General features: G+C 47.3%; 1 protein-coding gene across 1 annotated transcript in view; it reads right to left on the reverse strand.

The window, feature by feature from the left end:
* Positions 1-4322: 4322 nt before the first annotated feature.
* The window catches only part of LOC112264442 (zinc finger protein 704), a 111895-nt gene continuing 103153 nt past the window's right edge, over positions 4323-13064 (reverse strand). Inside the window, 4 exon segments of the mRNA XM_042295316.1 lie at positions 4323-8015; positions 8280-8377; positions 8620-8757; positions 9007-9298. Coding sequence (XP_042151250.1) covers positions 7901-8015; positions 8280-8377; positions 8620-8757; positions 9007-9298 — 643 coding nt within the window. The 3' untranslated portion in view covers positions 4323-7900.

Below are 13064 nucleotides of genomic sequence, written 5' to 3' on the forward strand. Positions count from 1 at the left end.
TCCCTGATTCCCCAAACATTTCCATTAAAGACTAAAAGCCTTTTCCATCATGATTGTAATTCTTCAATCTCAATCTTCAAACTACAAGCCCTTTTATTCAAGGGCAAATACATGTTTGGAAAAGCAGAAAGAAAGGACCACACAGACAGAAAAGTACATAAAAACTGTTTATAAAAAGCATCTGAAGATCCAAAAATCCTTCCTTGCCCTAAAAAACAAAATGTCCTCCCTCTTTCGAACCACAGCATGAAAGAGAAAGGAGGCAGTCACTCTAGCCTTGCACTCCCATGGGGGCCAAAAGTGGCCCCTGAACTTAATAGTACATTTTCATAATTTGAATGAAGATGGAATAAAGATCCCCAGACAAGAGGAGGCTGGAGACATTCCATCATAGCTGTGTCTCTACACACCCAGAGTCAAAATCCAACTCAAACTCATCAAGGTACAGTCACACTCCAGGTTCCCATAAAAAAACATCCTCTATTTCACATGACTTAACATTCCTGAAAGCAGTCAGAGGGACAGCCCTCACTCCCCAAACCCTGGAACACAACAATACTGTCCAACCCCACTAATACAGTGGGAGGGACCAGACAGACATAACCTGCTCTCATGGCTTGTTGTTGGACGTCCTGTTAGCTGTTAGAATGTGTTGTTATTGACCTTCTGCTTGTGCTCGTACAATAGAAGCCATATTGCCATGACTATTCTGATAACTAGTAGTCTACACTCTTAAATAACCTTTGTACTTGTTTATTACAGGTGATCATCTTGTGTCATTTATGAAAAATACATCAGCAATTTTTTTAATGATTTCCTTTACTTTAAAGTCGTGCTGTGTGTGTGCGCTTGGGCGAGTGTGTGGCCAATAAATCTCCTCTTCATTGCTTTGCGGTCCATTTAACCAAGACACATACACACAGTATTGTGCCAGTGCAGTGGGTCTCTGTTCAGCCCAGCCTAGCCCACCTGCCATTGGCTTATTGTTGATCAATACCTCTCAGCAGCACAATGAATCCAGTGTCAGAGAAGAGAGGGACAGAGCTAGAGACAGAGGGATGGAGCGAGGAGGGGGGGTGGTGACAGAGCTAGGGAGAGAGGGACAGAGCTAGGGACAGAGCTAAGGAGAGAGGAACAGAGCTAGGGACAGAGCTAGGGAGAGAGGGACAGAGCTAGGGAGAGAGGGACAGAGCTAGGGACAGAGGGATGGAGCGAGGAGGGAGGGACAGAGCTATAGAGGGATGGAGCGAGGAGGGGGTGACAGAGCTAGGGACAGAGCTAGGGAGAGAGGGACAGAGCTAGTGACAGAGGGACAGAGCTAGGAGAGAGGGACAGAGCTAGGGACAGAGCTAGGGAGAGAGGGACAGAGCTAGTGACAGAGGAATGGGGAGGAGGGGACAGAGCTAGGGACAGGGAAGGAACTAGGGAGGGAGGAGAGAGGGACAGAGGGAGGGAGGAGAGAGGGACAGAGCTCGGGATGGACAGAGGGACTAGGGAGAGGGAGGGAGGGAGGGAGGGAGGGAGGGAGGGAGGGAGGGAGGGAGGGAGGGAGGGAGGGAGGGAGGAGGGGAGAGAGGGAAGGAAGGGAGGGAGGGAGGAGAGGGGACAGAGGGAGGGAGGAGGAGGGAGGGCACGGAGGGAGGGAGGGAGAGAGGGACGGAGGGAGGGAGGGAGAGGGACGGAGGGAGGGAGGAGAGGGACGGAGGGAGGGAGGGGGAGAGGGACGGAGGGGAGGGAGGGAGAGGGACGGAGGGAGGGGAGAGGGACGGAGGGAGGGAGGAGAGAGGGACGGAGCTCGGGAGGGAGGGGAGAGGGACGGAGCTCGGGAGGCAGGAGTGAGGGACGACGCTAGGGAGGGAGAAGAGAGGGACGGAGAGAGGGACGGAGCTCAGAAGGGAGGAGAGAGGGACAGAGAGAGGGAGGGAGGAGAGAGGGACGGAGAGAGGGAGGGAGGAGAGAGGGACAGAGGGAGGGAGGAGAGAGTGACGGAGCTAGGGACGGAGGAGAGTGACGGAGCTACGGAGGGAGGAGAGAGTGACGGAGCTAGGGACAGAGGAGAGAGTGACGGAGCTAGGGACGGAGGAGAGAGTGATGGAGCTAGGGACGGAGGAGAGAGTGACGGAGCTACGGAGGGAGGAGAGAGTGACGGAGCTAGGGAGGGAGGAGAGAGGGACAGAGCTAAGGAGAGAGTGACGGCACTAGGGACAGAGGAGAGAGTGACGGAGCTAGGGACAGAGGAGAGTGACGGCGCTACGAAGGAAGGAGAGAGTGACGGCGCTAGGGAGGGAGGAGAGAGGGAAGCTAGGGGCAGATACAAAAGCCCTAGAAGGCCAGAGGGAAGACCCCTGCCAGGCGCTAGCACTAACTACCTGGCTAATCAAAAGAAGTGGTTTCAAGGTCAGATCAAGGATAGGGCTAACTGGGTACGGCTGGAATATCACTGAACAGATGGACATTGTAAAGACCACTTAGCTTATCTAAACTATGTACAAACTTCTCTTTAGACTTTGTTACAAAACTTGAACTGTAACTAATCTCAGCCCATAGCCTCAGAATCCATCACACTGCCCTCAGCATGGATAGGAGATCGCTGGTAGTGAGAGACAATGTACTGAATGTATGTATCTATGTATGTATCCGTGTACTCTGTATGCGTGCATGTATGTATCCGGGTACCCTGTATGTATCCGGGTACCCTGTATGTATCCGGGTACCCTGTATGTATCCGGGTACCCTGTATGTATCCGGGTACCCTGTATGTATCTGGGTACCCTGTATGTATCCGGGTACCCTGTATGTATCCGGGTACCCTGTATGTATCCGGGTACCCTGTATGTATCCGGGTACCCTGTATGTATCCGGGTACCCTGTATGTATCTGGGTACCCTGTATGTATCTGGGTACATGTTGTTTTGCTATGTTGGGGATCCTCCTCATCATAACTCTACTAGCTTGATGTCACGCTTCCATCATTAGAATGCTGCTGCCTTGTTTGAATCCGTTTTAAATCAACAGGGAGCCCAACCCCTTAACGGCAGGAGCAGCAGCGTATAAACACAAGAGAACAAAAGCCCTTTATGATCTACCCACCACTGGTGCACTCCACATCCCCATGTTCCTAATATGTATTCATGTCACCCACTTAGCCACTACAGGGAACTCCTACAGGCCATGTTCAGTTGCCCAATGCTTTCTAATGTTGCAGATAGAAATGCCATGAATAGAGCCAATGTGCTTCCTTATTCTACTACATGTCAGAGGCATATTTCTTCAACATAACATATTGCTATCTGAACGTTCCAAAACATTGCGTCCTGCTGAACACACCTGGCTTCTCTAACACTTGTTCATAGTGAGAAGCCATTTCCCAGGGCCGACTGAATAACACAAACAAATCATTCTACTAGGACTGCTCCCTCAGATCCATTCAGCTCCCTTCTGTTCCGTTGTACTGCCTGATGTAAATAACGGATGATATCATTGAACCTGACGCCTTTAGGGAAATCCGGGGATCATACATTATATCCTAGTTTCTTCAGTTGCATGACAGTTAAACACAGTTACCACAACTAGCTGAAAAGTATATGTTTCAGAAAGGCAACGTAATGTAGGCTTATCGGGTGGATGGACCTTTCATACAAGACCTGGGTTTAAACCAGTCTTAACTCAATAACACTGTAGCTATATGATGTATTTAAAAAACACCATTATCTATTACACGTGAACAACATTTTAGCTTGCATTTCCACTATGTTCAGCACTATATCTGGTAGAAGCTACAACACGTTGATACGGGACGGTACATAATATAATGCGATAGGAGAGGAAAAGCCACAGTGTTGGTGGCGACACACCAAGTTCTCTGTTGAGAGATTTGCCTCGACGCAGGTGTTTTATTTTCATGTTCTACTACAGTGTAACGGAGGCCATAGAACATTATTGTGAAATCGCATTGGACAAAAGGTGCACCCCCCTGCATTCCCTGCTACCTGAGTGCACAGCACCACTAAGTAACCCAGCCTCAGCCCTGTAGAGGCTGACACAATCTCCACACAACAACGGGGACATAGAAATAGAATCTAGAATGCTATTTCTAATAACAGGGATACCGCTTATATAACACAAATTTAAAAAGCACCACAGTAACAGGGCATGGAGTTAGAGATAAAACAATGGATTCCCTGGGGGGCACACACTAGCCTAAAGATAAAACAATGGATTCCCTGGGGGCACACACTAGCCTAAAGGCGCACACACACACACACGTCAAGCTAATTGCGATTATGACAACTTTATAAGGTTGAAGAGAATGCTATTGCAAATAAGACAAAGGTTTTTAATCAGGTGTCTTTCTCCAACTGCTAAATGACACTGGCAGATAGATATTATAGAGGGTTACAGTGTGTGTGTGTGTGTGAGAGAGAGACAGAGACAGAGAGAGAGAGAGAGAGATTAGGTTGTGGGGTTCACCTACTGTAACAAAACAAGCTGACAGTATTCTCCTAAGAGCTGCAGGGTTACAATAACCACAGTCTTCCTTTAGCAGTAGAACAGACAGATCCATCTGTTCCTCCGTAAGCATGTGTACATGAGGCTTTTTTAAACCACAATCTGTTGACATAATAAAATGGCAGTTTTAGATCCTCTGGGTCAGGATGGGCAACGATGATGATGGTGGGGGGTCTGCGTACAAACATCCATACCCCCCCACACCGCGAGCAAAACATTCTTGACAGAGGAGAGAGATTTTTTTTTATGTGAGTTTCGTGCAATTCTAGACATTTTGCCATGGGGCAAGAGAAGATTTTGATGTTTTGCATCTAATTTCCTGCAATTCTAGACATTTTGCCATAGTGTGGAGAGAAATGTTTGCAGGATTTAATATGATATATCTGAGTGAGACTGACTAACAAAATCAATGGAGGAGCCCCCGGCCAGTCATTCCACCATGATAACAAGTCTAGATAACTGGTCGCTAAACATTTGAGCTGATATGGGCTAATTGAGTGACTGAGTGACTGACATAACAAGAGAAAAACTGCTGATGCACAACCACATGTTGAAATTGCACCTGGTGTATTCTACTATTCTAACTCTCAACAGTAAGTTGAGACCCGACTGAGTTCCCCCAAAAATGTATCCGAGGTCCTTCAGAAGGGGGGCAGTGGGCTACCAGGTGCCCATCACTGATCTAAATATAGTTTAATCTTGCAGAAACTCCAATGACATGATTTAAAAGCACAGTGACTTTGAATGTACGACCGAGGCCATACCATGTCGACAACATTGGTTTAGCCTACACTTGAATGAATGATATAACACTTAAACTATGGTCACCCTTCTTGGCGTTATACTGAACTCGTCCATTGGGTGGAGGATAGAAAGTGGATAACATTTAACTTAATAAACAGTCAAATCAGAGCTCCATCTACATAAACATTCTGATAAAAAGACAAAAATAGAAAAGGGTTGAGAGAAATAAAGGCTATATAATCCCGGAGGAGGTACGGAGGAAGCTGGGTTGTGAACAGAGTGGGTTTACTAGTGTGTTTATATAGCTGGTGTTGGACTGTGTGTTGACTTCTTTCTTTGTGTGTACTTCTTTGACCTTGTTATATTGACCTTCATATAAGAGTTTCAGGCTGTGTCCCAAAATGTGCATTCATGGATTTAAAAGCATAGGATTGGTGTAAAAAACTGGCAGGAGAGAGTTCACACCATTGTTAAATCCATGACCGGAAATGTGCAAGTCCACACTTTGGAAGAAGGCTTGCGGTGGGCAGCCTTAGAACAGCCAGAGTGTCTGAGCAGACAGACAGAGAGAACTAGCTAGGTGACAACAGAGTGATTCCGTAAGAGTTCATAATCTACCACGTACAGTAATGTCCCTTTCAAAGTGAGTCAACCTCCCGCGTCCAAGCCAACCAGGTGGCCAGTCTCATCAGGAGGAAGTGGAGTGGGTGGGGACAGCCAGGTCCACATAACCAATCAGGTAGCTGCACCAGTGGACCGGCCTCTGCCACCCATCAATCACACAGTTTCTTCCTACTTATGAAGCCCATAGAGTGATGTGCTGGCCGAGCTGGAGTGAGTGCAGTGTGCCGAGTTAAAGAAATCTCCCAAAAAGCTTCCCATTTTCCAACAAGGAGGTCTGGGCTGGACCGGCCACAGTATGGTACAGGTGATGTTACCATGCTTACTTCACCACTATTCTCTCAGACCTGGAAGGTCAACACAAGAGTGAGTAGGGTGAGAGAGAGTGAGATGTTCACCCCGACCCAACAGGAACCGCCTTTACAACTGTTCATTCACGTCACACACATACAATAAAAGTTCTTGCTTCACTTTTGGTATTGGAAAGGAAAGGGAAAATTGAGCGGATAGGGGACCTACGGGCTTTGGGGACCTACGGGCTTTGGGGACCTACGGGCTTTGGGGACCTACGGGCTTTGGGGACCTACGGGCTTTGGGGACCTACGGGCTTTGGGGACCTACGGGCTTTGGGGACCTACGGGCTTTGGGGACCTACGGGCTTTGGGGACCTACGGGCTTTGGGGACCTACGGGCTTTGGGGACCTACGGGCTTTGGGGACCTACGGGCTTTGGGGACCTACGGGCTTTGGGGACCTACGGGCTTTGGGGACCTACGGGCTTTGGGGACCTACGGGCTTTGGGGACCTACGGGCTTTGGGGACCTACGGGCTTTGGGGACCTACGGGCTTTGGGGACCTACGGGCTTTGGGGACCTACGGGCTTTGGGGACCTACGGGCTTTGGTAAAGTATGGCGCCCGTAAACAAACCGTTAGAAATACGAACTAACTCCGGATGGAAGAAGAGGAGAACTTGTATGCAGACCCATTTTAAGTCGGTTGATTGTTTTGCCCCAAAGTGTGTGGGAGGGGTGTAATGTTTTGAGTTCTTAGTGAGCAAAAACAGTCCTTTTGTGCTTTCAATACACCAAGAAGAATAGATACAGAGAAATAACAACATTAGGGAAAATGGCACCTAAAAAAAAATTACAAATAACCTTTTTGGTTGCAAGTAAATATCATGTGACCAAAACCCTCACTGTAAATAACTATATTGAAATGTTTCCTTTCTTTTGATCAACACTCCCTGAAAGAAAATGACCCTTTTTAGCTTCAGTCAACTGGATATATATATAAAATGTAGATAGAAAACTGTGTGGTCCTGTGTTGTGGTTGTGATGCAGTGTTGGGGTGTAGGGCTCATTGCTGCTGGCAAGGTTGGTCTGTTCTGCACCCCGAATGTGTATTTGTATTTTTGCTGTTGTTGCATTGATCCATTTAACCCCACTAGGGGGTGCTATCCACCCCTCCCTCTTCCCCCTGCCGAGTCCAGACACAAGATACATTCCCTGGGGTGAGGACGGGGAAGAGAGGGGGCCTGTGGTTGTAGAGATCCAGAGCACCCAGTAGAAGAAGCAGGCCAGTGGGGAAAGAAGGAGTCTACATGGGAAACAATGATTTTTCCCTGTTCTCTTTTTATTATGACCTTCTCTCAAAGCAAAAAAAAGCCCATTCTCAATTTTTTTTAAATACTGAGATGTTCTGGAACAAAATTTGCCTCTTTTCTGGTCCCTTCATGGCTGACCTGACAATTAGGTCGGAGGTTATTTTTGTTCCCCGGTTGGAAGTCTTGGGAGGGAGCTGGAGTTAGCTTGGGATATACTCAGAACAGTAGGAGGCTCCACCCCCTTGGTCCTGCTGGGGTGGGTCAGGAGGGGTCGGGTTATGGTTGGGGTGGAGTGGACCAGGACTGTAGAAGGGTGTGACAACGTTGGTTTTGGAGTGACAACGCATGCGTAGGACGGGAACAGAAAGGAACATCCCTGGTTCCCACGGGGAACCCTCACGGTTGGTCGGTTACTTGGTTGGTTCAGTCGGTAAATCTCTGGCAGGCTTTCTTCCATCGACAGGCAGTGCACCACATGTCCCTGTTCTCCATCCCGTACACTTTACGACACTTCTTACCCTCGCCACGGGACTTACGGCTGGAGAGATGAGAATATGGTGAAATATGTTTGTTAACACTGCCTGGTTTATAATGAGAGAAAACATCCAAAATGTTGATCATTGATGTATAGTTTATACAAGTGGGGAAAACATAAAACATGGTTCTGGTAAGTTGCTTCATTCCTATGGAAGACATGGTTGCCATCTCTAAATATGGATTCAAAGTGGGTTTCCTGTGATTTCAGGATGCCCGAAGCTCAGAGGTCATCAGTAAAAGTTCAGCTGGTAAAGGTCATTGGTACCTGAGTGAGCCAGTGGCTCTGGGAGGGGAGGAGAGGACTGCTATTGTCTGGGACCGCTGCTCCCCAAAGCTCTGTGTCCGACTGTGGGTGGGAGATGCCTGGAGAGAGAGAAACAGAACAGGACCAGAGCCATCAGAACAACGAAATAGACAGAGAACATTCATTTGAATACAAGCACAAAACAACAGAAAACCACTGGTATGCTTGAGAGGCTGTGTGTGTGTGTGTGTGTGTGTGTGTGTGTGTGTGTGTGTGTGTGTGTGTGTGAGAGAGAGAGAGAATGAGAGAGAGAGACTGTGTGAATCCCTGTATGTGCACGTTGTGTGTTTCTTCTACTCACAGCAGTGCCAGTGAAGGTGACAGGAGGTGACTGCCAGGAGATACTGAAGGTCGAGCTGCTGCTGGGGGTGAAGGAGGTGGAGGCAGCAGAGCCTGAGGCAGCAGAGCCAGAGAAGGGGATGGTGACTGGAGCTGTGGCCTGGGGAGGGGAGGGACAGCCACAAGTCAGTCACACCTTTAAAGACCAGTGTGAAGCACCCACACAGTCAGTCAATTAACAAATCAATCAATCAATGGACCTATCAACCAATACGCCAATCAAACAATCAAACCAACCAACCGTCAGTCAAGCACTCAATCAATTCAATTGAATTGCAAATACTATAAGCACTTCACTACTTTGGAGATCAGAAGGTGTGACCAGTAGTTTTGTGGGTGCATTTCTCACCTGGTAAGCGTGCTCTGCGTGGATGAGGTAGAGGGCGCTGGGGGCAGAGCGACTGAGGGGCGTGCTGTTGGAGTGGGTGTGGCTGTGATTATCCTTGTTCCCATTGGTCCCGTTGCTGCCCTCTGCAGGGGGTCGTCTGTGGTGGTCATGGGGGGGAGAGATGGGGGAGAGTACGGAGGGGGAGACGGGGGACAGGCTACTCAGACCGTCAGCCACTGAGTCTGTGTTGAGTTTGATCTCCGAGTAGTAGAAATCCTCCTCTCCGTCACTGCAGTCAGAGTCACAGTTACGCCTGTGGGAGAGGAAAGGGTTAAAACTAGGAATGTTAATATCAGCATTTATCTTTGATTAGATGAGCCCTGCTCTTGTCATTACAGAGAAATGATGATTGGGGCAGTTTGCTGGTCCCATGACTAATATCAGGTTATGAACTACCGAATCTGATCATGTTCATAAAGTGATTGACAGAAAAACTAAAGCAAGCTCATTGAGATGGATAATTGTTTCCCATTTTGAAGTAGACAATTTTCTTTGTCACGATTGGATGATCCCTCCTGACGATCTGGTTGGACATGACTCCAACAGGGTCACCAGGAGTGATCAGCCAATGAAGTTGGAAGTCCCACCCAGTTGACTATATTAAAATGGTGGAAGCACTCAATGGCGTTGCCAGGCCTTTTGGCCACCAGAGGCCTCTATCATTCTTTATTAGCAAACTTCATCAGAGATTGAATGGGGAGAGCTGGCTCTGAAATGTGTCATTATGTCTCCCTCATCCCCATTGTAGCACAGACAGTAGACCTTACCATCACAGGCCTGGCAAACAAACACTCCTCAAACACTGTTCTGTCTGTCAGGGAAGTGGGGTGGCGGCCTTTAAAGGTATCTCTGTTGTGAGTACCACTGTGGTTATTATTGTGCTTTAATTGACTGAGTGTAAATGTCATCTGTGTGATAACATTGTTCTGTTCTGTCCTCATTTATCCCAGGCCTGTCACGTTGTGCCAAGTGGAGAAAATGTTACCATGGTGATAATACCACAGGGATTAATCTGCTGTTGTGTTTTGACAATCCCAGTGAAAGGAGGTGCCCAAGGTTCAGCTGGACCGCTGCCAGCCAGGTTATATGAGATTATAACCACCCTTTACCTCGATGACAGCTTTGCAAACTCTTAACATTCTCTCAACCAGCTTCATGAGGTAGTCACCTGGAATGCATTTCAATTAACAGATGTGCCTGGTTAAGAGTTCATTTGTGGAATTAATGTCCTTTTAATGCATTTGAGCCAATCAGCTGTGTTGTGACATGGTAAGGGTCACAAAGACCAAGTCCATATTATGGCAAGAACAGCACAAATAAGCAAAGAGAATTGAGTCCATCATTACTTTAAGACATTAAGGTCAGTCAATCCAGAATATTTCAAGAACTTTGAAAGTTTCTTCAAGTGCAGTGGCAAAAACTATCAAGCTCTATGATGAAACTGGCTCTCATGAGGACCGCCACAGGAAAGGAAGACCCAGAATGACCTCTGCTGTAGAGGATAAATTCATTAAAGTTACCTGCCCCAGAAATTGCAGCCCAAATAAATGCAAAGAAACCACTACTAAAGAACACCAATAAGAAGAAGAGACTTGCTTGGGCCAAGAAAAACGAGCAATGGACATTAGACCGGTGGAAATCTGTCATTTGGTCTGATGAGTCCAAATTTGAGATTTTTGGTTCCAACTTTGTGAGACGCAGAGAATGTGAACGAATGAACTCTGCATGTGTGGTTCCCACCATGAATGATGAAGGAGGTGTGATGGTGTGGGGGTGCTTTACTGGTGACTGTCTGATTCATTTAGAATTCAAGGCACACTTAACCAGCATGGCTACCACAGCATTCTGCAGCGATACGCCATCCCATCTGGTTTGCACTTTGTGAGACTGTAATTTGTTTTCCAACAGGACAATGATCCAGAACACACTTCCATACCTCCAGATCCTCAAAAGATTTTACAGCTGCACCATCGAGAGCATCCTGACGGGTTGCATCACTACCTGGTATGGCAACTGCTCGGCCTCCGACCTCAAGGGACTACAGAAGGTAGTGCGTACAGCCAAGCTTCCTGCCATCCAGAAACCTCTATACCAGGCGGTGTCAGAGGAAGGCCCTAAAAATCATCAAAGACTCCAGCCACCCTAGTCATAGACTGTTCTCTCTGCTACCGCACGGCAAGCGGTACCGGAGCGCCAAGTCTAGGACCAAGAGGGTTCTAAATGGCTTCTACCACCAAGCCACAAGACTCCTGAACAGCTAATCAAATGGCCACCCAGACTATTTGCACCCCCCCACGCTGCTACAACTCTGTTATTATCTATGCATAGCCACTTTAACAACCCCACCTGCATGTACATAATTATCTAATTTATCGACACCGGTGCCCCCACACATTGTCACTGTACCGGTTCCCCCTGTATATAGCCTCCACATTGACAATGTACCGGTTCCCCCTGTATATATCCTCCACATTGACTCTGTACCGGTTCCCCCTGTATATAGCTCCACATTGACTCTGTACCGGTTCCCCCTGTATATAGCCTCCACATTGACTCTGTACCGGTACCCCTGTATATAGCCTCCACATTGACTCTGTACCGGTACCCCTGTATATAGCCTCCACATTGACTCTGTACTGGTACCCCTGTATATAGCCTCCACATTGACTCTGTACCGGTACCCCTGTATATAGACTCCACATTGACTCCCCTGTATATAGCCTCCACATTGACTCTGTACTGGTACCCCTGTATATAGCCTCCACATTGACTCTGTACGGTTCCCCCTGTATATAGCCTCCACATTGACTCTGTACCGGTACCCCTGTATATAGCCTCCACATTGACTCTGTACCGGTTCCCCCTGTATATAGCCTCCACATTGACTCTGTACCGGTTCCCCCTGTATATAGCCTCCACATTGACTCTGTACCGGTACCCCTGTATATAGCCTCCACATTGACTCTGACGGTACCCCTGTATATAGCCTCCACATTGACACTGTACCGGTACCCCTGTATATAGCCTCCACATTGACTCTGTACCGGTACCCCTGTATATAGCCTCCACATTGACTCTGTACCGGTACCCCTGTATATAGCCTCCACATTGACTCTGTACCGGTACCCCTGTATATAGCCTCCACATTGACTCTGTACCGGTACCCCTGTATATAGCCTCCACATTGACTCTGTACCGGTACCCCTGTATATAGCCTCCACATTGACTCTGTACCGGTACCCCTGTATATAGCCTCCACATTGACTCTGTACCGGTACCCCTGTATATAGCCTCCACATTGACTCTGTACCGGTTCCCCTGTATATAGCCCCCACATTGACTCTGTACCGGTACCCCTGTATATAGCCTCCACATTGACTCTGTACCGGTTCCCCCTGTATATCGCCCCGCTTTTGTTATTCACTGCTGCTCTTAATTAGGTTTTTCTTATCTCTTACTTTTTCCTTAATCTTTAAGTATTTTTAGGTATTTTCTTAAAACTGCATTTTTGGTTAAGGGCTTGTAAGTAAGCATTTCCCTGTAAAGTCTACCTACGCCTGTTGTATTCGGCACATAATATTTGGTTTGACTTTGATAAGGGCTATTTGACCAAGAAGGAGAGTGATGGAGTGCTGCATCAGATGACCTGGCCTCCACATTCACCCAACCTAAACATAATTGAGATGGTTTGGGATGAGTCGGACCACAGAGTGAAGGAAAAGCAGCCAACAAGTGCTCAGCATATGTGGGAACTCCTTCAAGACTGTTGGAAAAGCTTTCCTTATGAAGCTGGTCGAAATAATGCCAAGTATGTGCAAAGCTGTCGTCAAGGCAAAGGGTGGATACTTTGATGATTCTCAAATATAAAATATGTTTTGATTTGTTTAACACTTTTTTGGTAACTACATGATTCCATATGTGTTATTTCATAGTTTTGATGTCTTCACTATTATTCTACAATATAGAAAATAGTACAAATACAGAAAAACCCTTGACTGTATACATGTCAGTGTGAGGAT

This window comes from Oncorhynchus tshawytscha, linkage group LG13 (genome assembly GCF_018296145.1).
Source record: "Oncorhynchus tshawytscha isolate Ot180627B linkage group LG13, Otsh_v2.0, whole genome shotgun sequence".
In the NCBI taxonomy this organism is placed as follows: domain Eukaryota; kingdom Metazoa; phylum Chordata; class Actinopteri; order Salmoniformes; family Salmonidae; genus Oncorhynchus; species Oncorhynchus tshawytscha.